This window comes from Cyrtonyx montezumae, unplaced genomic scaffold (assembly GCF_038088225.1).
Source record: "Cyrtonyx montezumae isolate F1298 unplaced genomic scaffold, pur_monq_1.0 scaffold_10, whole genome shotgun sequence".
Lineage (NCBI taxonomy): Eukaryota > Metazoa > Chordata > Aves > Galliformes > Odontophoridae > Cyrtonyx > Cyrtonyx montezumae.
In genome coordinates this window covers 28,695,936-28,721,902 of record NW_027071826.1, presented here as the reverse complement: position 1 = coordinate 28,721,902, position 25,967 = coordinate 28,695,936, and the positions used below count along the sequence as shown (strand labels likewise).

Sequence of the window (25,967 nt, the reverse complement as noted above, 5' to 3'; positions counted from 1 at the left end):
GTAAAAGTGGATATTTTGGCTGTTTGACAGCACAGTAAAAATCACCAACTCGGTGCATCGGTGATACTATCTTGTTTTAACAAACATTTATGCCTGCATACATGTTATCAAAGACTGCATTGCACCTTCTAAGGGATTTGATACATTTTTGTTCTTTTTTAACTTTTTGTTATTTCCCTCAGACTATAAAAGTGTGTACCATATTGGTGAAACATATATTTATGTATAGAGGAGGATTAAAATCAACTATTTACCCACATTTCTGTTCTTTATTAATTTGCCCAAGGGCAACTGACTGTTGCTTATAGAATTATCTTATTCTATAATTATCTTATAGAATTGTCTTTAAATAAAAATTCTAAATTAATCTCTTCAAATTAAATTGTGCTAGGATTACTCAGAAATAACCTGTTTGACAGCATTTCGTAGTGGCAATTTAGATTGAATCATGGTATCTAGCTATTTTGGTTAAACAGCATCTGGAGTAGGGAAAGAAATTCAAGGTGACCACTCAAACCAACTGCTACAGCTCAGCTGGAAAAGCCCACTGACATGTTTCCTTCTCTTGCCTGCAGTTGTATCATCCACATACACAACAGCAGGTGAGTCTGCTAGATTCAGCATTTGACTGTTGTAGTATTTGCTAATGCATACAACCTGACAGTTACACCTGTTGGGCCTACTCAAATTCTGCAATTTGTATTTTAGATTTTTTTAAATTCCTTTATCATATATGAATTTTGTTAGCAAGAAATGGGAAAAAAAGATGCAGAATTCTTACAAACAATGAAAAGGAGCATTTCACATTAGAATCTACTACTGTATTATCTAATATAGAGTGAAAAATGCTGTTCTTTTAGATGAAGTAGGTGTTTGTGAACAGGTTAGGTTCTAGATCAATGGCTTAATAAGCTACAATATATATAAACTATTCATATTTATACACTTAATTTTACATACGGTGTGTTTATAACCAGGCGATCCCATTGTCCTTTAATATCATCTTCAGATGGTTGTTCGGTTATGTATAATCCATCAAATTCCAGCTTCCTAGCTACCTCCTTTTCTCTCTTGAATACAACCAAAGGGACCTATGAAAATGACAGTGGACATCTTAGTTAAGGTTTACATATTGCTAGAAACTGTGATGTCCTATCCACATTGTACTCTTTATACTACTATATAAACCCAAACTAGTAGCCTGACAGCTAGAGACAATGATCAGAGGTGTGACTGACGTGATCTCATCTCAGTGATAGATAGTGTTGATTTCTGCTACTGATCAACAAGTTCTTCTTGTTGATTGAGAATATTATGAATGATATACATATATATTCATACTAAAAAATGAAATTAAACTTTAAACATAAAATAAGATTCTAGACACTGCTGCATTCACTACCTTGATTTTGTAACTCTGTTGACAGCTGACAGTCCTGCTGTTCTGCAGAGGTAATATTAACACAGCGTGACTCTGAACTCCAGAATGAGCAAGGCAACAATAGGAGGAGGAACAAGGAACTAAGGTGGATTGCCTTGGTGATAGTTCGTTTCCAACTGATTTCTTTCATAACTTCATAAAGCAAGCTTGCCATTAAATATTCAAATTAGAGGCTGCTGGAAGTATTGCTGCCTCTCTTCTCTCAGGTTAAGTCCTTGTAAAACAGAGGATTTGATTAGTGTAGACAAAATTTTGGCTACCGTTTAAACATAAAACCAAGCGCTCTCAACTCTGAGTGGTTTAAAAGCTATAGTATTGCCTTATTGCCACATAGCATAGTGAATGAATTACCTACAGGTACTGAGGGGAGAACTAAGTACCCACACAGCTGCTTGCTCACTGTGCCCCACTCCTAGTAGAGCAGGGAAGAGAGTAGGAGCAGTAAAAGCAAGAAAACCTTTGTCATGAATTTAAAAAACGACAACAAAAAAAGCGATGTAAGATGTTCCCCACTTTCCACAGGCAAAGCAGTGCCAAACAACAGCCACCTTGGAAAACAGCCCAGCTTTTCTTATTGAACATAATGTATGATACGGAATAGCTGCGTGGCCAGTTTGGGTTAGCTCTCCCAGCCTCTGCCCACTCCCAGAGTACTCACTGGAGATCACATGGAGTGGATAAAGAAAACAAAATGTTCACAGTGTGCAAGCACTGGTCAGCAATAACTGAAATGTGAATGCTGCCAACACTGAAACTGAAATCCAAACGCACACAGTGCTATGAAAAAAGTTAATTCCATCCCTGCCAGACCTAGTATGTGGGAGAAGCATAGAGTGGTTTGGGTTACATCTAAATATTACTTTGTAAAGAAGCAGATTAAAAAAGGTATTCTAATCTCAACTCCAAAAGTCACTTTGGAACAATGTACTTTAACAAATGTAGATTAGTAATACGATTCACAACTTGCCTTTAAGCAGTAGTATCCAATCACACAGACAAAGGAGATGATCGTATGAATAACTGCCAGTGCTCTCAGAGTGGGTGCCATGTAACCTGTACTTTCTTCCAAAACAAAAAATACCATTCCTTCCTCCTCTTCCTCTTCCTCAAAAGAGTTCCAGAGATTAGAGTCTTCCTCCACTTCATCAAGTGGCTCTTCTGTCACCTAAGAGAAATTCAAGCACATTTGAATACACACAATAAACTTAAAAGCTTTTCCTTTATTCTACTGACAAATTTCTAAGTTCTACCTAATAACTAATGTTTCTAAAGACTGCTCTTATGAAGATGGTAGATAAGACCATTAGCTTTGAACAGTAATGTTAATTCATTTTCACAGCTGAAGTCTCCATATAATCAGATTTCACTGAGAAGAGAATCTAGGAAAAGCAAATACAGGCACCTGACAGTTTACAGCTATCTGGCAGTATCTGGTTCTAAAATTATGTACAAAGTACATAAAAAAAGCAGAAATATAATAGCTGATAATAATCAAGACTCTCATTATCCTTAAAACAAATGAGATTTATTTTTTTAAAGACAGTTATTTTAGTTGGATTTTAAATTTCCAGTGTCAAAATAAACAGTGCAAACTCTAGCAGACTTAGGCAAGTAAAGAAGAAATGCCTGAAACACAAGTTCAACTGTGATGTAAAACCAAAATAGGTTTCACATCACAAATTTTAGATACGAAGCTTAAAATATTATTTTAACTACTTCATAGGTAACTGCATTTTGTTTGTGTTTGAAGGGACTGTAATACCTGCTTCACTAAAATAGCCCTAAAACCAGCACTACACTTTCCTCTGGAAGGAGCCAAAAAACATTTAAAGAATAATGGCAAGGCTTACCTTGTAAAATAGCAGAATAAAGTTGATGGCAAATGCAACGAATAAAGCAAGAAACCGTAAGTTATAAAAATTCCTTGCCAGGTAGTGCTGTAAATGAAATGGGGGAAAAAAACAGAACAAAACCAAACAAAAACAAATTAGTGATAGCCTTCAGATAACATTAAAATAAGGAAGGTAAGCATTAAGTTTTCTAAGAAAGTAAATACATAACTGTGCTGCTCTCTTATGCCAGTTAAAACAAGAAGTGCATTTCTTGGCACTCTGTTCTCCCATTTAATGGTAAAATAATGAGCTTAGAATTGCAATAAAAAGACCAATAGAAGCTGAAGAAGAAGGTCTACAGAATAAGTGAGGGAATAAACTACATGGGGAGGTTTCAGGGAGTTCTTACCTTGATATTATTAAGAACAAAGAAAAGTGCTGTAGAACTATAGGTGCTCCTTATTAAAGAAAGTACAAGAAAATAATCTAGAAACGAGCTCACAGGAAAGACAGACCCCCCCCTGGCAAGGAGCTCAGGAGGTTACCTCATCTATCCCATTAGGGACATGCATTTATATGCTTGCTACTCATATAACTCTAGAAAGTATCACAAAAATTACAAGAGTCAATACAGCAGGTCTTTTGAAATCTCATGCCAATGTTTCTGTTATAATTTCTTGCTTAGATTCCAAACAAAGAGTCTATGATAAAAATAAATGTTGAATAGAATTTAAGAAAAAACTTACAAGAATTTTTGTTTGATATATTTCCAAAGCTTTGAAGAAATTGGCCATAACAGCCTCGGGTTTCTCAATTTTTTGTCCATGCCTTCGCTTCTTTTTCTTCATTTTTCCCTCTTCTGGCTGCTCAGACTGTACTTCCTTTGCTTTATCCTGTTTCTCACCATCTTCCATGCTGGAAGAAAGATCAGCTAAGCAAAATGCACAGATATAATCTTCTGCACTGTAAATGCATTCATTTAGAAGGAATTCTAATTTAGAACATTTGGTTTTGAATGCAAATAAGTTTTGAAACTACTGCACGTTACTTTGTTGTAGCATTGTCAAGTTGCAGACTTTTCTTCAGGATTGCTGCTCATTTTTCAAACACATTTATTAAAAAAGACAACAACCACAAACCTTTATGTGCAGAATTGTCAAATTCTGCCTAAAAATTTAAATTAAAATTTTATTCTCCTCTGGGATGTTCTGCGGCCTCTCAGAAACTGCGCTCCTATTCAAATTATCTCTTGGATTAATAATGGCAAAAGTGTTCTAATATTAGGAAGTAGCAAAAAATTAAAGAGGAATTGTGTAAAAATAACTTACTCAGCCTTCTCAGCTTCCACTTTTCTTTCTGCTTCAGCTTCTTTTGCAGTTTCTGGTACCTGTGAAAAATATTAACTGTCAAAATGAACCCTTTCAAATAAATTTTTGATAACATTAGTTACTGTTTTCTAAGAAATAAAATAATTACTACACTGTATCTTTTATAACTACACTTACAAAGACATTTCATTTCAAGTAGACAGCTCAGACTAGATTTTAACAGTGAAAGCTTCATGCCTTCTGATAACATTTTTTAACACAGTGTTATCAATGCTGTAACTAGTACAGATGACTGAATAACTTAATTACTCATGGTTATCAGAAGATCAAGTGTCATGGTTTTAAGTAACTACATCCAGATCTACAATAAAAAGTTCCCTCACAAACACTCAGTGAGCTACTGAATATGGAGAAAGTGAAAATCAACTGGCCTCTTTCCAAGTATAAAATGAAGAACAATGTATTATATCAATGACAGCATCAAAACTCAGAAAAAGATCTGTGTAACTATTAGGCATTACAAAGCTCAATTACTTTGTCAAAATCAACTGATGCAACTGAAATCTGATAGAAACCTAATCAACTTTTATGTACGCAGTGTATCTTCTCAAACTATCTTAATTGGATAGACGATCCACTAAAATTTTACTGGCACATCTCAAAATCATTCAAGCATATGTTTAAAACATCCCCTTCAGACAAGGAAAAAACTATATACTATTTTACAGATGTATAACTGCAATAGAGAAGCTGGGGTTTGAATTTCAAACATCCCTAAGCTCAGTGTTGCCAGACCAAAGTAAGCTCATTTCAAATGCAGTTCAGGTACCTACGCTTCACTGAAAAAGCTGAAATTCGGGATCTAGATTTATGAAAGGAATCTAAAAGTGTCTAAATTTGTTACCATTCACTTTTGTGAAAAACTACATTAGCTCTTACCCTTGAATTCTTTCAGAATGCTTATTTGTCTACCGATGAACTGTAAATTTCTGGTTCTCATGTATAAATACAGAACTTTTTCATCATGGGTCATCTGGGTGCCTAGCTCTTGTACATACATAGTGAAGGAATCTACTAAATAGATCTTGCCTTGCTCATGTCACTTCTCTTATGGAAACTCATCTAGTAAATGCAGTGCAAGCATGTATAAATCCTCCCCCCATAGAGCTTTCCTGAAATTCTCAAACTGATGAAGGATAATTCTGGAATAATTTTTTGCTCCTGGATTAGGGTGGGGAAAGAATGAATAAATCCTCTCGCAGATAATTTAGCTGCTAATAGAGAACCCAGTAATAAATATGTATTGCTATTTTCTGGAGAGAAATGCAAAATCTCTTTAACATACCTGTAATCCTTTTTTCTTACGTACATTGTTTTCCAAAGAAGACTGAATGTCAGAACCGAGTATTTCTGCAATATCTCCAAGTCCAGCATCATGACCGTGTTTTGAGCCACCTTCTTTCTTAGTAGGAATGCCAAAAATATCTGAGATTATGTCACTTTCTCCCTTTTCACCCTTCACAAACTGCACAAGTTCATCTCTAATGGCATGCTCAGCACCTTCAGTTTTTTCTGCTTCCGTAACATCATCATGGATTCCAAACTGTGTTGGGTCCGGCATGTCCCCTAATATTTTAGTGACTTTAATGTTTTTGGCTCCTTCAACCAGTCCACCCCCAAATACAGTGCTCCAAAGAATCTGGAAAATCCCCCACACTATGGTGAAGAACAGTTGAAACACTCCTACAAAGAGGATCCAGAAAAAAGAGAAAAACACTTTCACCATTTCTTTTACTGTCATCTTTCTAACTTTCCTGTACTGTTTCCTTAGGTTCTTCACAGTGACCATTTTAAAAAAGTTGGCAGCATTCTTCTTGACTGCAGCACAGGCCATTGCAAAAGCTGAAGGAGATTCCAGGGATTTTTCTTCTTCTTCATCATCTCCAATATCCATAACATAGCAAGGCTCTTCTTCTTCCTCTTCCTCAGGTCTCTCAGCTGAATCAGTCTCAGAGATTTGGGATGCTAACTGCATTTCAAAGATCGTATCTTCACAGAAATTCACGAAGAGCTCCATTTTTTCTTGCTCTCCACCTTCATTTACGACATCAAATATGAACTGCCTTTTGGATTCCTTCACCTGTGGCTTCTCCCACTGCATTCTACTGGATTCACTGATTTCAAAGTAAACTCTTTCTATTTTCTTGGCTCCACCCATTATTTCAATACGGCCGAGATACGGTTCAAAGTAATTAAGAACACTTTCTGCTGGTTCAAGTAAGGTCTGAAGTCGTGAATCATTTGGCATATGCTCTGAAAGGTTTGTTAGTAAAACTGCTACATTAAAGCCAATATCTTTGGCTGGCTCGTGGAATCTTTCCACAAAATCAATGTAGTTAAACATATCATTTTCATCAGCTTCTGCACACGATAGCAGGAACTCAATCTCCGATTGTATGTATTGTTTTTGAGCCTCCATTGACTTCTGGAAATCCTTCTTTGAAATGATGCCTTTGCTATCTGGGTCATGCTCTTTGAAAGCATCTGAGTTAGTTAAATCTTTTAATTTGAGAAACATGTCAAAAAACTTCAAGATCAATTCTACGTTGCTCGATGATTCTACAAGTGTATCAACCATTTGTTTTCCAATCGTTCCATTTACAACGTTACCTAAGTAGAGTTAAAACAATCAGTTATTTCATGCCTCTATATTTTAAATAAAGGAATTTCATATTCGTGCTGAGAACTGAACCAAAAGCTCTATATTTCATCTCATAACTTTTTTTTTTTTTAATATTCTTGTATGCAGTAGACCTCTTTTTCATGGATATTCATATTTCAGACTAATTATTCAATAAATATGAAATCGATTTCATCCTGGCATTATATATTATCAGAGGTAAATAAAGAGAATCTTAGAAATACTAACATAATTGTTGGACCTTACACTATGAAGCTGAGACAATAATATTAAATCATAAAGAGAGAAACAACTCAAACCTTCAAGTAGTGACAACAACATCACTACCATATCCTTTAGCAGATCTAGCAGTTCTTTGAGCAGTTCAATCTGAGCAGAGTCCTGTGTTAAAAAATAAAACAACAACAACAAAAAAACAAATAACAAATAAACCAACACGTATTATATGGTCGCTTTTTTCTTTGTATTTATGTGGAACACATTTGCAGTAAAACAGCATGCAGGACAGTCATCTGAATTTAGTTCACATTCTTCAGCAAAATGTCCTTGTAATTATTGTGATTACTATCAAAAGTCTTATAACAATAGGGTGGTGAGTTAGGGTAATAATACCTTTGCTACAGTAAAGCTTTAATAAAGCATTACAAAATAATGAAGTGCAGATAAGGGACAGCAGAAACTCACAAAGCTGGGTGCTCCACATATCTGTCAGTGTTGTCAGAATGAAACCATCCTTTTTCACTTACACAGGGAATGTTTAATGGAATACCATATTGCCACTCAAATAGAATTAGTACTTCAGTAAGTTTAGAGAATACAGTACAGAAGTTGACAAAACTAATATGACTGATAATGTTAGTTCATGACTAACATTAAGGACTTAAATGTTACATGTCCAAATAATTATGATATACTTCTGTAAAACAGCTAGAAGGCTGAGCAAGTCAGATGGTAGCAGAGACACACAGGTGAGGAAGTGACTGCAGTGTTTCATTCAGTGAGTGGACAGGACTGAAAGTGAGGAGCGCGGTGAAGTTCTACAAGGCTATGCACAGTGAAATGAGAACTGTTTGTAATCCTCTTGTAGTCCAGTGGATATGATGCATTAACTGGACAAGTTGACTGTCACATTCCTTCCGTCTTTGAATCCTTCCCAGCTTTTCTCTTGTCTTCTCTATCTATAGCACAGGAACCATGTTTTTAATGGTGCTTCTGCTGTAACAGACTGTCAGGTTTTGGCAACAAGGAGGAAGGGACTAAGTTGCCACAGTCACTAACAGAAAGGTAAATGTGTTGAAAGGAGTGGTCTTGTGTAAGAGAAGATATGTGAACAGTGATGATTGGTGGATAAAAGGAGTGTTAAAAAGATGTTTGTTGGAAGATTCAGTGTACTTTGCATGACAATAACTCATGCACAGTCAATGAGAACCAGTATGTTAATTTATTCACAGCATTCAGTGTCCACTTGACTGTATAACCAGATGCAAAGTAGCATTATTCTGCAATTGCAAATACCTGTGAAAGTTTCATCTGCATATTGGCAAAGACGTGAAGAAATCCAACAACTGCATCCCATAGCCTACTGTGAGCCAGACTCTGTTGGTTACCAATGCAAGGCCCCTAAAAAGATAAAAACACATTTTTTACTTATGTAAAATTAAAATAATAATTTGCCTTCATGAGGCTTCTACTTGAAAAAATAAAATCAAGCCAAAAAACAAAACAAAACAAAACAACAACAACAAAACAGCAATCAAGTTTCAGGCTTCCATGAAGCTACACAAGAAAATTTCTTATCATTTATTTGGTGTGTAGTGTGTAAAAAAAGAGATTTAATCATGTCAGATATGAAGCCATTCTTTTAGTATTAACTTTACACTGGTCTAGAGGATTATTGAATAACTTATAACAGGACTTGATCAGATCATGTAATCACTGAACTGCATTGTTAATATCCTGGACAAAACCTTTCATTTACCTGTATGTATTCAGTAAGGGAATTGAATATTTGTTTGGTGACAGCCAAAGCTTTAGAGAAGTTACGTTGTCCTGATTCATCAATAATATCTTTTCCTGAATAGTACCAGTAGAAGTCACTGATTGATTCCTAAGAAAAAACACAGCGTTACATTTTCTAATTTTGGGTTTTGGAAGCAGTATTTACTGCCTACTTATGTATCACCAGAAGTTGAATCAGTTGACGTTCACTTAATCTATTTCTCATGACCACAGCTTTTTACATTTTTATTTAACTATGCTGTCTACAGAGTAAACAATGAAATTAACAAACATGCAGTTTCATGAAGAATTTTGAAGTCATCTATCTTTAAAAGAAAAACAAAATAAATTAAATCCAAAATTTTTTATTTATTGTTATTATTTTATATCTCTGAAAGAAGAGAGGAACCTCATCTTTGGTTTCATCAAAACGTGAACTTATAAAATTGAAGGAAAAAGAAATACGTTACATTCCATTTTCTTCTGATTTTTTCCTCACCTGAAGGCGCAAGAGGTAATCAACTGTACTAATGATAATATTCACTGTTGTGGTGTTACCCATCTGAGTACGGAGATAATTTTGAAAATCTGAAATAAAGACAGGATTTGTGCTCAGGTAGTGTGGGTAACAATGAAAAATACAAGACTGTTTTTATATTTTCATGGAGAAGATACTCTTTTTCAGTACGTTGCTGGGTATAGATGCTCATTATCTGTGCTGCATATTCAACTACAGTATATCACAGCACGAACATAACTAAAGAGCTGTTAACCATATGCCTTTGCAAGAGATTTTGGAATTAATTATCAGCATAAAATCTGAAATTACATTAAGACTTAAAAATTCATATCAAAATCCACAATTAACATTTTTGGTTTATCACTATCTCTCAGAATACTAAATTAATTAAAGAAAAAAAGCAAACAACTTAGAATGAGTTATAGTCAGCTATGTTTAAGAATAGGGTCATCATATCATTTACACTCATCTTTTTTTCCCCAAATTAATTCATTTTGCTTACCATTGTTATGCCCTTCACAGAGCAGTTGTAAAAATCTAAATAGATCTCGAGTAAATTCATCATGCTGCAACACTTTTTCACCTTTAAAAATATACAGGTACAATGATTATGTGACAGATTCTGTTATTAAATTTGCAGAACGCATACAGTGTCCTTCAGAACTGAAGATTCTAGCTAAAAATACAGTACTATAAATGCAGCTTTAAGGCAATTTAAAGAAACAGGCTGATAATGAAAAGAAAAATGAGGTCCAAAAGCCAAGCCAAAACATTTAGCACTCCAATGCATCCGTGGTTGGAAAAACCAATAAAAAACAACAAAAAAGACAAACAAACTACACATCATATATCTAATAAGCAAATGGTTAGTTATGAATAAAATCGTGCCTTAAATATGAGTGACATTTCATTAAAAAGCATCAAACTTTCTCAAAGCTGAACACACAACTTGCTGTAGACCATTATGCTAAATCTAAAGATATCCGAGAAGATGCAGTTAGAGAGATTTCTTTCTGTATTTACAACAGACTTTCAGAACAATAGTATTGAAAACTGTACCCAAACATACCACGCTCACGTACGATCACTGTGGAATGAAGAAAAATAACAAAAATACAAGATGAGAATATTGGAAGGTACATGTTTTTCTTCAAATTATTGCTACATATTTCATAAATGTAAAGAATATTCAGTTTAACAACCTATAGTTAATTATATTCAGTTTTACAACAGAAACCTCAAGCCAAGTTTATTAAGTTCTACTTAAAGAAGGAAGCAGAAATGTTTTAAGCACTACTGGAATCAGTTTTATTCTACTTACGAGTTCCTTCTTCAGTAACCATTCCCAGGCCTTCTGCTTTATTTTGTCTCTCAAAGGCATTCAAGTCAAGAACACTTATATTAAAAAAAAAATAATAACAATAATGAAAAAGTACTGCAGTAAACAATGGAAAACTATCTTCTAGGAAATTTCTGGAAGCCTTCAATAACTGCTCTTCAGTTACTAACTTGACCTGACGTGCACTGCCTCCTATTTTATTTAATATGAGTAATAATAAAAGCGCTTAGGATGAAAATAAGGCTCCAGTGCCCATTTCTGTAATGAGTCTCAGTCAGGTCTAACCACTCATATAGCTTCTTTTCCAGTAACATCATTCATGGTTTCATGTATAAGTGAAAAGAAACCTGAAATTATTCTTTATATTATCTTAAACCTGTCTGCCGAAAGAACATCGCTGGAATTACTTTTCAGTCACACTATTTTCCTCTGAATTTCACCATCATACTATGCATTATTATATTATTTTTAAGACTTAGGTGAATTTTTTTCTTTCAGATTCAGAAGATATATATACATATATAGAGAGAGAGAGAGGAGAGACAGAGAGAGACAGAGAGAAATACACAGAAATCGTTGCTTTTGTACTAATTTGCCACAGCTCAGCATTTGAAATAGCAGATGATGATTTTTCTAAGTCAGAATATTTTCATTGAAACACTTCAAATATAATTTTAGGATGATACACTTTTTTTTTTTCAATTAAAACTGCAATGCATTAACATGTTGTAAGTTCTAATGACATCCTCAAAAACAAAATGTGAAGCATTTTTCAAAACATCATTTTAACTCTCTGTGCTCAAATCATTTTATCAAAAACTTTTTAAATGAAGTCCTGAATATGCATACACAGTTGTTAATATATTCACTACAAGTCCTACTTAAGGAAGTCCTTACTAAATTGTTTTACATAAATGTGAAAAAAAAAGGTAGTACAGATATTATTTAATTAGGCTGCACCTATTAAGAAATAACTTCTGCAACGCAGTCCATCATTTCTTCCACAGTTTTCCCTTTCCTCAGATACCTTCTCCACTTGTCATTCTGTCTACTGCTACAGAATTATTCTGTTGCTCTAAGTGGCTGAGAAAAGGAGGTTGTCTACTGTAAGAGTATTCAGAAACACCTCTGGAAGAATCCTTTACCTTAACTAACCTGAAGTTCTGGTTTGACAAGTGAATGGACTGCCGTGGTCTCAGTGGCCACATGCCACCTCTAACAAACTGAGTACATATGCAGAGGATTCAGGTAAAGAGATTATCAGATTGTCAGAGATGTGCAAAAACTGATAGCTTAGTAAAGCTCCAGTGGCCTGTCTCTCCTTCAGTGATGGCTTTTCTCCATCCTTAGAACCATCCAGAAATCTTGAGGGATCTGGGACCAGTAAAGGAACTATTACATTTTGGTTTTTTGCCTCTCCAAACTAATGCTTCAAATGCATACAAAGATTTTGCTTTATTATCTCAGTTGGAAAAAATATGTTAAAAATACAGCATTCCTCTGATTCACAAATATTTTCACTAAAAAGCAGAGTTGTACAACCTGTGACTTGTGTAATTTAAATCTAAAAAAACACCTGCAGTGGGTCATCAATCTCAATAAAACCGAAACTGTAATAAAATGATTTATGTTTTTACCTGCAGGACTGCATCAAACCAGAAAGACTTTGAAAGAATCCAGCATCCTTTTTCTCCTTCAAGTAGTCTAGCATTTTCTAGAGTACACACATTTGAGGGAAAAAAAGTCTATATTAAAGGTACATACATTAAAAATGTCCTAAATTACCATTTGAAATGCAGATCTCTAGTAAGGAATGATATCACTCCTGTTGTACCAAAAATAACTAATATATTTTCATTGTTTAGCCAAAAATTAAATTAACAATGATAAAAACACAACAGAACACTGGAATTCTCCAAATTAGTTGTTTCCTTTACACAAGCAAGACTAGATAGTTAGAAAGCATTACCTGTTGTACTATTGTATTTCCACCATTTAGAATAGCAATACCAAGTTTTAGTGTTTCAACAACCATGGGTCCCGTATGACCTGTCAAAGCAAGGTTACTGTCAATAAAATTTGCAATTAAAAACTAATGAATCAGAAAGGCAGTTTAGGAATTTTACCTAACATAGTTGCAATACACATTTATTTTGCTTCATTATGTATTGCATAGAAATTGGAGACAGCATAAATATCATATGCATAAGAAGCTGTATATGATGTGCTTACACTATGTACTTCAGTTCTCCTCTGAACGTTACCTTTGCTTGCACTGATCATCTGAAGGACCATCTCAGCAGCTCCACGATCATGTAAGCGAGCTTGCTGATAAAGAGTTCTCTGCTTTTCCATTTCTTTCTCCTAAGTTTGGGAAGAAAAAAAAAAAAAGATAAAGTACAGACTGGAACTGATTCAAAGAGCATAGAACAGATGAAAAACCTGAACATGTTGAATATCTGCCTTCACACTGCCTTTCTTCTACATACAAAACATAGTCAAAATACTCAATATACAGTGTTATCCCATCATTTATTCTAGTGCTCATATTTAAAATGCTGTCTTCCACTGTAGACAATTAAAAAGAAATAAGATTTAAACTCTCACCTCAAATGTCTTCTCTTTGTCTTCCTCTTCCTCCTCCTCTTCTTCCTGACAGCTCTTTTCATGTTAGAAACAAAAATCACGAAATTTTGCTTAGTATGGAACATGATGGCTATTTCTACAACAATATTTATATTATAAAAGAAAAACATTCCAAGATTTTTTTAACCAGTAACTAAATCTAGTTAAAAGATTTTAGATCCCTGTAATCCTACATATTTGTGTCCATACACTCCAAGATGCTGATATTCGTTTATATACAAATTCTTCCAACTATATGTAATGTAGGTTATCTGTTCTCATGTCTTCTCTCTATTTAAATCTATAACATTCGTCTTTGTAGTCAAAATTTCCTTACATGGAAATACTCAATACATTACAAACGCTGACTGTCAACTTCCTTTTGATGGAATCCCAGCTCCAAAATAATTTTTGAAAGAATTATGGATCAACTAATACCGTTAAGTGCGTTCTTGAGTTAGTCCTGTGCCAGGTGATATAAGCAGCATTGCACTTGCTGGAATTTTATATCATTTGAAAGCAGGACATTTATTATTATATATATTACTCTTAACATCTTTTTTTTTTTTTTTTTTCCATTAGAACTGTAGAAATTACTAGCATAGAGCAGTCCACATAAGATACAAAGAAAATATTTGAATAGCATTAGGAACTATTTGAGTGAAACGATAGATGGAGCTTGAAATGATAGTTACCTTTGCCATCATGGCAGCATAGGCGATATATAAGGGATCATCTTCTAGTTTGCTATAAAGAAAAAATATTTCAAAATATTTAATGATGTAGTAATAAAAAAAGATATTCCTGAAAATATGCAAATGCTATTTTGATCAATGGAAACACTCATATATACGTGAAATCCCATTATTATTCTACTGTAAGATTCTATTATATCTACAAGTGCTGCTGTGGAACTAATCCCTCTTATATTTTGTTACCTTGGCTCATGATGTCAGCTGGACTGTTAGATTCTGTTGCCATACAACAGGTGGCAGCAGAAGGGCAGTCTGACAAAATGGCATGTGACATGGAAATACAGATGAAGCAAAGGTGTGGAATTAAATTCAACATGAGGAAAACACGGTACCCACTGTCATTCGTCAACACTTGCTGAATGTTTATAGCGACCAAACAGAGGATGTGAGCACAGTGAGGCAGTGGGTGGCACATTTCAGCAGCAACAACAACAGTGTGAAAGAAAAGCCACGTTCTAGACTGCTGTGCAGATTTTTACGAGCATGGCATGCAGGCTTTTGTTCATTGCTAACAACAGTGCATAGCTAATGGTGGTGACTGTGCTGAAAAAGAGTGCCTTGTAGCTGACAATTTGCTCTAGAATTAGTTATTGTGCTCTTTGTATCTGTTGAAGTTTCCATGGAAATAAATAGGAGGCATTACTTTTGGAGCAAATGATGTATTTTCTGATCTCAAACCAAGACTTTATAATTTCAATTAAATGGTTTCAATAAATTGGCATCCAGCTTAGGCATGTTGGGTAAGCAGGGATAACTGGCTGTTGCAAGTGCAGAAAAACGTTACGGAGGTACAAATTATTCTGTCAGATGGTAAGATTACAGAAGCCATAAGAATGAAATATATGAAGCAGTTGACAAGTACTCATAGAAAATGCATGTTCTCATCAACAGTCTGAATTTAAAACAGAAAGAGAATCGTGCTAATCAGTGATATTTTGAAACCTTGTCTAATGAAATGAATGAAATGTAATGAATGCTTACAGTAAGAACACTAATTTATTGACAGCAGAGATGAAGCAACAGTTCTTGTAGACTTAGTTTCTACAAGCATTCTGGCTTGGCTATTTCTGTATTATGTGCTTCCCAAGCTTTTAAGATACCAAAGTTCCCAACATTTTTCTCAATATAAAGGTAGTACTGAATATAAATACATGATAATTCCAATGAAAAATGAGAACCAAACAAAAGTATTTGCCACGGACAATAACAAACTGCAGTTATGTTGGATCACTTATGTAATACTACTAGAAATTCAGTTACTTGGTATTTTTACTCAATTCACTTTTCAACACGGCTCTTCTTACCTTCTCTCTGTGAGAGCATTGCGACTAAAATAGAGGATAATCTGATGAAGTGGATCAGGTTGTTCTTTCTCTGTATCTTCCTCTTCTTCTTCCTCTTTTTTTGGAGAAGTCTGTGTTTGATAGATTTATATCAGAATATACAACTTAAGCTTCATGATTGAGAAAAAATATGAGCCTAAGTTTAGGAAAGGATTTCAGTAATTTTGTTTTGTCTAATTTGTATTCACTTTCAGTAGTCACCTTATTCAACAGCATAGCAGAGCCTGAACGGCTATTTGCCTGTTTAACTAAGAAGGAATGATGAAGTCTGTTACATGTGATTTCTTTTGATAATACCATTAGAAGTTTCTCATTTGCAAAAGACAAGAGAAAATCTTAGAGAAGCCTTATTCAGCAGAAACTGTGAGCATGTTTCCTCTGGACCAGAAAGGAAGTCCAGCTTAAGCAGGGAAACCAATTGGTAAATGGAACTATTTTTAACAGTATTATCAGAAGCATCTTATTCAAGCTGGTGTTTGCTAAATTACTTTCATGTGTCTGTTCTAGGTGACTTTGATTCAAGAATATAAGAACTACTCTGACTGTCAACTTTAAACGTGTTTGTCAGTTTGAAAAAAAAGGTAGCTAGCACTGACAGGACAGCAGTGTATGAAATTCATCTTACTTGTGTTCTGACCCTTTAGTAGGGTTTGTTATATTGTAAAATTATTGTAATTATGTTAAGAAATGATTAATTTACTAGTAAAACTGAAAGAATTGTAGTTGCAGTTTTGATTAATGGTCTCATTCTGTCCATCAGCAGAAAGAAGCAAGAAAATGAAAGAAAGGCTCTGACCATACAGTTGTTCAGAGTATGGGAAGAATACATTAGCTGAAGTATACAATCTTCTATACTAGTTGGTCTTTAAAACCCTCAATAGTAACTGCTTTGCTAACACTGAAGCATCTCCTGATGCATCTTCATGTGATCCATGAAGCCATATATTCATAAGAATGGTGTTTAGATAAAATCAAGGCATTTTGGTAATAGTTTTGACAAACACAGCAGAAAGGGAAAAGAAAGAGAAGCTTTTCTGAATCAATATTAAATAACAAAACGCTCAACTTTACCAAGCACTTCCACCAAGTACACATGTAACCCAAAATTGTTTGAGTATAGCTGCATATATTTTCATCTCTATGATGTAACAACAAGAAAAGAAAAAAAAATTGTATCAAAGCTGAAAATGTTAAATATTATGCATCAATGAAAATTGAAAAGGGGAAAAGCATCAATTTTATCAAGCTTCAAATAAATAAATAAATAAAATATAGGAACATAGGAATTACCATAATCACAAATATAGTTCGATAGTTGATCTAAACCGTTTCTTTTCCCAGGAATGAATATCACATAATTCAGGTGAAGGCATACGACACCTTGATGCACCTCACTGCGCATCACAGGATGGATGTCTTTGACCACAGCAATGTGACCTTATGCTCTGAGGCATAAGAATTCATACTATATAAATTTATGCATATGTCTACTGTATATTAAAATAAAATATAGGTCATAATAGATACATAAAATGTACACTAAAATGGGCACTGAAAAATATGCCCAATTATGTTAGTACTTACAGCCAAATCCTGAACTAGTTTCTCCTCAAATGAATATTCCTCTGTTTCTATCCAATAGTTCTGATAGCCATGGAGGAAGAGGTTAATAGAACGGTGCCTGGGGGGTTGTGAAAGTGAGATCAAGAGGGGTAAAGGAACATAGTATAACAGCTCAGATGGTTAATGATTAGTAAGGATAAATGTTTGTACAATTCTGATCCTCTGATTGGTCAGTGAAACAAAACACAAAGCATAACTAACTTTCAATGACAAATCTGCATATATTTTTGAACTTTTTTTTAAATGCACACACGCACACAAAACTTTCTTCTGAAGGCTTCAGGAGTGCTAATAGACATTATGAGAGAAATTGTGTGATTGGTGACTTAATACAAGCATGGGAAAAGTACAATATTTTACAAATTGATAAGTGGGTAACATACACACCTACTAAATGTAAATTTCATGTGCTAGATTTAGCAAATTGAGATGGCAGAAGCTGGCATTGAGGAGTAAAATAATTATGAACAGCTTTCCAGCATGTTAGGTGTGAACAACCATTCCCTAACAACCTTATTTCCACTTATAAATGAATTAGAAATGCATAAAAACTGCTCTAGAAAACAATTTTAGAGATTCTTAGCTGTATTGATTGATATTGCACACTATTAATTAATTCAACTAGAAAACTTTCCCCTGAAAACACAGTGCATTGCAATAAGACTACACATAATATTGGCCAAACTATTTTATCTTTGTATAGTATTTAAGGGAAAAAATATTTTGAGGTGCTCTGTGGGACATTCTGAAGGCTGTTCCACACAGCCTTTTCATTCACTTTATCCTACACCAGCAGCTATATAAACTGACAGTGTTATATTATGGCTTGCCTAGAGACGTTATGCACGTAAATCCTTATTTTATAATGACACTGGAATACAGTCAACTCTCTGTGCTCTCTTGCTGTCACTGGTGCTATTTTATTATCAGTTTTCAAAAACTGACCAATCAGAATCTACTCTGAAAATTGTACAAATTCATGTTTTATGGCAACAGTAAATCATGGCTGGGAAGGAATAAGTGTGTGCATAAGGAAGAGGCTCTCCACAAGTTACATTACCGTTAACTTGAGTATAAGCCTGTCATACTGAGTTTTTTCATGTACTTTTTCCAGCCAAACACGTTGAAAGGTGCTCAGGAAGAAATTGCTAATTTTGTGTCTGAAGAAAAGCATATAGGTTTTCAATGAAGAACTAACAACAAAAGTACAAGTTAAATTCAATAAAGTAGTCAGAAAGAATGTATTTGTTAACTGTATGTAATGTTGCCACGTATAACTTTGCTGTATCTATGTGTATATAACAGATGACACAATATGACAAATCATACAAATTGTCTTAAAATATCAAACATAAATACAGGTATCTTACAGAACACATTTATCATATAAGGTACTTTTTCAAAGTCACTCATTAAACAGAGAACAGAAGAATCAGTACTTCCAAACTTCACTGATGTTTTTTCCTTGAAAAATAAAATTGTTTAAAATACAACTACTATTTCTTTTGTAGCTTGAGGTAATTCTCAGAAAAAAAGAGTATTTGGAGTAATTATGGAAGAGGTTAAAATAATTTTTCTGTGATTTAAAAAACACCTGCACTTGAACGGATATTTAAATTGCTGAAAGATCCTACTGGAATTCCTAAAAAACGACACACATAAGATTGTATATTGGATGTACTTAGTTTTAAATAGATTAACATTGAATTGTATTGAAAGCCACCTAAATCTCTAGAAAATTATCAAAAGATTTCATTATTCATTGAAGATACTGAAAGGTATTGAAAGCCACCTAAATCTCTAGAAAATTATCAAAAGATTTCATTATTCATTGAAGATACTAATGTTTTCTAGGCAAAAATCATAACCAGATTGCTTACTGCCCTTTATCATCACATTTAGAAATAAACTAAACTGAGGAAATATACAAGAGAGTTTATCTGAAATGGCAGTGCAAAGGGATATAGATAGCTCATAGAATTAATCAGACCTGACTTAAAAAAAAATCCCTAGAGTTCAAAGATGTCTCAGAACTTTCCAATTTAAATGACAGAGATATTTATATCTGCAATTAGGTGTAAAGTACTGTGATAGCCTTATTTTCCTGTCAGAATCCTTTGATTTATCTAGAAAAATGTTTCCATAAAACTAATAAAGTTTAAAACTTTGTTCTACATCTACTGAGGATTTTGTTTACTCTTGTCTTTTTTGAAATACATATAGCAAAATTAGTAAAAATAGTTTTATCAGAGTTTATTTTTAGAAACTGAAGGAAAAAATAACTGGACAGATTTGCTTCACATTCGTACTAAAATGAGGTGAAAGCTCCCCCATAGGATGCACCACAAAGCTTGAAAAGAACCAACCCCACTTTTTAGATTCGTAGCCCACTTGAGCTCTTTGCACATTTTCCATCAGCCTTAGGAATCCCAAATACATATTTTTAAGACAAAAATAAAATGAACTGTTTTTATCATTTGGGTGTTCATATATACTCCACACACTTCAAGAATTATTTATAAATCCAGAATACGGATATAAAATTACTTAAAAAATCTTATACTAAAATATCTCACAGCTTGTAAAAATATTACAGTCAATACTTCAAACCTAATTGATTTGGTCTCATGTTATCTTTAAGTCTTTTCATTTTTCTCTGTCTCTATAAAGACTGCCCACAAGCAACATGAAAGTTTAGAGAAGCTGTTATAATCTTGAACTGCCAGTTTGCATAATTGTTTAATTTTCACAGTAAAATTTTTTGTCTTGTGCAAACCTAGCATTCTTAGTATATTAGTGGCAAAGCTAACGATCTTTAGCTATCATTAAGCATGTAAACAAGTCACTGCACAAAAATATTAAACACAAACGGTGAAAGAGTGCAAAAGAAGTTAAGAAGCAAATCTAATTAGTGATGTTCTTAGGCTCTATCTGCAAATGAAGCGGATGTATTGAAAAGGAACAGGGTAAAGGAAAGGAAAGGACACCAAGCTGCATGGTATTAATACTTGGCTTCAAGCAGTAGATGGACCTAAGCACTGGATGCAGTTTGTCCCAGACTTTGTGGTATCTACATTCAACTGAAATAATTCTGACATACTATCTAAAGATTGCCTCACATAAGCTAGAGCATGGAGCATTCATGCAATAGAAAAGCCATACAAATTATTTTTTTGGTTTTTTTTTCCCTAAATAATAATTATATAAACACAAGAGATTAAAGCACAACCAATCAGAGGCAAAAAAAAAGAGCCGCCAGAAACAGCAGTAACAACATTATTTTCATAGATAACTTGGGAAAATACAGGGAATAACAGCTCAAAAAATGAAGCATTTTGTTTTTGATGCAGTGTAATCCCTTTGGCCTTTTTCCCCTCTGGTTATTGGTCTAGAATCAAGTATTTTGCTGCTGTGAGGAATTAGCTGATAACTAACCAACACTTGTGTCTCTTCATGTCTATCACATAAGATAAACAATGAGCAAAGTTGTAGTTATACACCGAGAAATATCAAAGTTATGGACAAATAAATCCACCATTTACCTGGGTAGGTTGTATAACGGTGCCATTCTAAAACAAGCAACAACAGCTCTCTTGCGTTGTTTTGACAGAAGTTTGTGCCAGACAGCTTTCTTTGATCTCAGTGGTTGTTCAACCTACGGGAAAATACCTTTTAATATATATAACAGAAACTCTTCACCTTTTATTCAAAGTTTTCTTTTTAGCCACTGATTACTATAGCTAACAAGTTAGAAAACATCACAAAGCTCTACTTTATCTGGAAACACATTGCTTTTGTTTTTTAAGTAATTTGAAAAAAATACTCGGGGCATTATATGCAGTACCTCTGACTTTATTCAGAGAAGCTTGAGAATATCTCATAGATGGGTCTCTTTGATGTGAGTGTGTTTGGAGAGACAGATATGTCCTGGACCAAAATTGAGGCACTTAGCAGGTGGCGTTTAAAATTTTGCATACATACACACGGGTGTGGGGGTGTGCATGCGTGTGCAATAACTGCTCTTACCAGGAAATGTTAATGATGACACTCACTTAACTGGAAATAATTTCTATAAGGTAATAGCCTCATTCTAGTTTAAAACAAGCAGAGTATAGGCGTGTAACTTTATACCTGATCCAGATGATACAGAGCAGCTGATATCCTCTGCACACGTTCCACATTTTTCTCAGGGTCAGGAGGCTCATCACTCTTCAGAATGTCTTTATATAGATTTAACTGCCATTTCACAGCTGGATCATCAGACTAAAAAGCAACATATTTCATACTTAATGTACTGAGTGAAGACAGAGAATTTGACTACCACCATTATTTATCTTAGAAAACAATACAGAATAGTTTGTCTTGGGAAAGACCTGAAAGCCCACACAGTTCTAACCCACCTGCCACGGGCAGGGCTGCCACTCACCAGCTCAGGCTGCCCAGGGCCCCATCCAACCTGGCCTTGAACACCTATAGGGATGGGACACCCACAGCTTCTCTGGACAGCCTGTTTCTACTGCCTTGTTCAGTGGAATAATGAGTATTACAGATATACCCATTTTATCTGTCCCTTTTAGTCAAAAATTAGTGTTTGCTGGTTGCTAAAAAAAAAAAAAAAGCCTTAGATTCTGAATTCAGTCTTCAAGTAAGGTTCTATGTTTTTGTTTCATGAAATCAAGTGCACAGAAATGTCTGTATTGCAAATAAGGAAGCACTGAGATTACTGGACTTCTGTATTCAGTGTAGTGTGGAGCTGTTTTACAGATTTTATCAGATGGCTGGAATTTCAGTAGGTGAAGAGTCACAGTCAACAAGAGTCCAGTTTTGGCTTTTTTGCAACACTCAAGAAGTAAATACCAGGAAACACATTTAAATACACTACTGTGTCTAAATAAATTTAGGTAAGCTTAAATTCATAGCAACAAGATGGTCATTCTCTGCTAAAGAAAAATGAATTACTTGGATAATAACTTAAGATCACTGGGCACAATTTTTGAACATAATACATTTGATAATATATTCAGCACCTAAGTAGTAGGAATATAAATGTGCTTGTGATCTGTTAAGAATCAAGATGATACTAGGTATTCTTATTTCATACATATCTATGCATGAATGAAATGAATGAATGAATGAAATAGTATCTATTTCATTGTTATAACAGATTATTAGGAGTTTAATTTTATTTTCTTCTTAGATTAAGACGACTTAAATAATTATAGCTCTATATAATTATAGTTCTATAGTACTTCCTGAAACTTGAAAATACCAGCCAAAGCCATAAAGAAATCACCTATTGCCATGGAAATATTAGAAACAAAAATAATAAAATGGTAATTTTTATAATAGCTTTTAACTTTGTTTTTCAATACAAAGATCATAGTAAACAATTGCAATTTTTATGTTTAAAAGTGCTATCCCACACCTGTGTCTTTAAGACAGATTTTTTTTTTTTACTATTACCTTTTCCTGCAAATGTAAGTTGTTACGTATATGCTCTTTGACTTCTTCATCAGTGTCTCTCTGTAGAAAGGTACAAGTATTTTTTAGTTTGTGATTATGATTCATCTTAAGACCATGCACAACATCAAACAGTTACTGTTTCAATACTGAGAAGTACATATATTACAAGAAGGACTTGGGATTAAGGCTTTCTTTGACTGTGACTAGCTAAACTATTGCTCTTCCCAGAGGGAAGAGATCAGTGCCTGCCCCTCCATTCCCCCACATGAGGAAATCCCAGGCAGGAATGAGGAATGAGTTCCTCTGCCTCTTGTTCTCTAGACAGAACAAACCAAGGGACCTCCACACATCTTGTCCTCCAGACCCTTCCCCATCTTTGTTGCCCTCCTTTGAGCTCTTCAAAATAGTTTTATATCTATCATTTTATAGTTTATACCCATGATACTTTTATATCCTTATACTGTTGAGCCTCAAACTGCACACATTACGCAAAGGTAATGCTATACCAATGCTGAGTACAGCAGGACAGTCATTTATTTTGACTAATTGGCTGTACTGTGCTTCATATACCCCAGAGTAAGGTTGGCCTTTTTGATTGCCAGGACACACTGTCCATTCATATTGAGCTTACCATCACCCAAAATCTCTACCTAGATCCAGCACTCTGGTCACTTGTCCACTTGCCACACATATATCTGAGTGTGCATTGTATAAAAATGGAAAATGGCATAGAAATAATGGTAGCTATCTCTGCACACCACTTCGTCGTCTTCACAATTCTTCACAATTAGAAGCTGTAATTGCTTGCAGTGTAATGACATATTTTAATATATTGACTGCTTAGGTATTTACATCTCAAAGTTAAATTATTATGTTTATTCTTCATTAAAAATTATTACAAAGTATGCACTTACATGGCTATATCTAGTCTTAGCCAAGGAGATGAGCTCTTGATCTCCTGGAGTACACATATTCAAGCCGATAGGAAGCATCTTTTTAAGTGCAGCTACAATCAGGGATGTTTGTATGGAGTACAAATCCCCTCTGCGTTTTGATTTCTTTCTCTCTTGATCTTGTCCTCCAGACTGCAATAAAATATATTAAAATTTAATAAATATTAGAAAGATAAATGGCTCTAATTATTCTCCAACCACACACTTCTTCAACACATTCTTCCCCTAATGGTCCAAGGAAACTATGTTCCTAACGTAGTGTATATAATTAACTAAAAATGCTGCATTAGAGGAAGAGTGTACAGTCTTTAGTAGGAAATGTAAATGAATACTTTTTATATGTTCTAATGCATAAACTGCAGTAAAAATAATATTTGAATAGTGGCAACAGTTTTTTATGCATTCATGTATATGAATCTATATTTTTTGTACTTTTCCTCTCAAACCAGAAACAACTGTAGAGTTAAAACTGGTTCAGTCGTGGGACAATATTATTTTTGAAGTTATAGAGACAAATTGAAGATGCTTATATTTGTCTGAGAAACTTACATAAAGATACAGACAGGTAGGGTCTGAATGAATGAATATTGTCTGATTTGCCTCAACTGAAAAATCTAACAGACTTTGAGTCAATGTAATAAAATGCCAATGAAACAGTGCTTCTTGGAAAAGCATTGTACTTTGGATTTCATTAATGTAGGTAAATCTGAAATGAAAAATTAATCCTTTTTACAGCTTTAGAGATTGTGAACGATAGGAAAAGGAAAACAAAGAGACACAGAAGTAAACGAACAACGGAAAAACAGTTGCCCAATCTTCTTACAATAGACAGTGTACAACAATATTTCACACAACTTTTAATTTATAAGACAGAGAACCAGAATCTTTAGAACAGATCCATATATTTTAATGAACATATGGTGAACAACAACAACATAAAAATAGCCCAGTTCTGAATTTTGTACCTAGATTAAACTCCTATTAAACACACGGGGAGTTTTGCCTAAGACAAGATTTCAGGACTAGGCCTCCAGGCTTATAAAACACTACAAAACAGCGAATGCTTGCTTTTTACCCTCCACATCCTTTTCCCTCTGTCAGTTAAGTTTTACTGGCTACTGTTTGCTTATTATATTCTGTTCCAAATAAGGATACAGTAGAATTTATTGCAATTCATGTGTATCAATTGTTACCACACTATTATCACAATAATCACTGAAAGGAAAAAAGGTAGCCGTACATAATCTACTCGGTGGTAAATTTTGGCAGGTTCTGTCTTCTAGATGGTGAATCCCTGTGTATGCAGCTGGTGTTGAGAGCATTTTGCAGGTCAGAGGGAACTCACAATGGATGTGGCTTCCTTTCTTAAGGAACCAGCAATTGCAAGAGAGTACTCTGCCTCAAAGCTTTGCTTTTAGAAGTGCCTTAGAAAAAGCGGTGATGTAATGGCATTATTTGTACTCTACATCGACAGCAGACAAACAAATCCCACAATGTATCACTGTGTTCCAGTGGCGTCACTATGCCTCTTAAATAAGGAATACAAAATATACACATTTATATATAAGGGAAGGGAAAAGGAAAGGAAGGGAAGGGAAAAGGAAAGGAAGGGAAAAGGATGGTTTTACTTTTTTTTCATCTTTATGCCTGGGGACGTTTTACACATCTAATTTTCCTTATTTTTGTTTGAGATTAATAACTGGGTCTGAACAAGAGAGGTGAACATAAAACCTGAATATTTTAGAACATAGGAAAAAAGATCCATTCTGCCTTTGCCATCGTATTCTGCTGTCTGTTTGCGAAACTTTCAGATGAATGTGTAAGTAGAGTCACAAAGAGAAATCTAAGTAACAATAAAGTTATGGGAAAGTTTGACAAAAACCAAGATCAGAATTAGGACTATTTACCACAGTGCCTCAATTTTAACTTATGTTTCCAGTTCAGTTAAGAACTCTTCAAATTCACCATCAGGTCTTCTGCTTCTCAGGACAGAGGGTGAAGGGAAAGAAGAAAGGGAAAGCCATTCATGAGAATGCTAAGGGATCC

The 25,967-nt window shown here is 34.4% G+C and overlaps 1 protein-coding gene across 1 annotated transcript in view; it reads right to left on the bottom strand.

The window, feature by feature from the left end:
* RYR3 (ryanodine receptor 3) overlaps positions 1-25,967 on the bottom strand; it is a 176,318-nt gene that overhangs the window by 11,495 nt on the left and 138,856 nt on the right. The window contains exons 71-94 of the mRNA XM_065754366.1: positions 23,883-24,053; positions 22,969-23,028; positions 21,637-21,768; positions 21,048-21,160; positions 17,467-17,563; positions 15,844-15,953; positions 14,480-14,531; positions 13,767-13,820; positions 13,424-13,523; positions 13,129-13,208; positions 12,797-12,873; positions 11,142-11,215; positions 10,890-10,907; positions 10,323-10,403; positions 9,800-9,888; positions 9,281-9,409; positions 8,818-8,922; positions 7,602-7,683; positions 5,947-7,271; positions 4,602-4,660; positions 4,020-4,188; positions 3,292-3,378; positions 2,409-2,606; positions 961-1,091 (exon numbers count right to left, since the gene is read on the bottom strand). Coding sequence (XP_065610438.1) covers positions 961-1,091; positions 2,409-2,606; positions 3,292-3,378; positions 4,020-4,188; positions 4,602-4,660; positions 5,947-7,271; positions 7,602-7,683; positions 8,818-8,922; positions 9,281-9,409; positions 9,800-9,888; positions 10,323-10,403; positions 10,890-10,907; positions 11,142-11,215; positions 12,797-12,873; positions 13,129-13,208; positions 13,424-13,523; positions 13,767-13,820; positions 14,480-14,531; positions 15,844-15,953; positions 17,467-17,563; positions 21,048-21,160; positions 21,637-21,768; positions 22,969-23,028; positions 23,883-24,053 — 3,593 coding nt within the window. The remainder of the gene's footprint in view (positions 1-960; positions 1,092-2,408; positions 2,607-3,291; positions 3,379-4,019; positions 4,189-4,601; positions 4,661-5,946; positions 7,272-7,601; positions 7,684-8,817; positions 8,923-9,280; positions 9,410-9,799; positions 9,889-10,322; positions 10,404-10,889; positions 10,908-11,141; positions 11,216-12,796; positions 12,874-13,128; positions 13,209-13,423; positions 13,524-13,766; positions 13,821-14,479; positions 14,532-15,843; positions 15,954-17,466; positions 17,564-21,047; positions 21,161-21,636; positions 21,769-22,968; positions 23,029-23,882; positions 24,054-25,967) is intronic.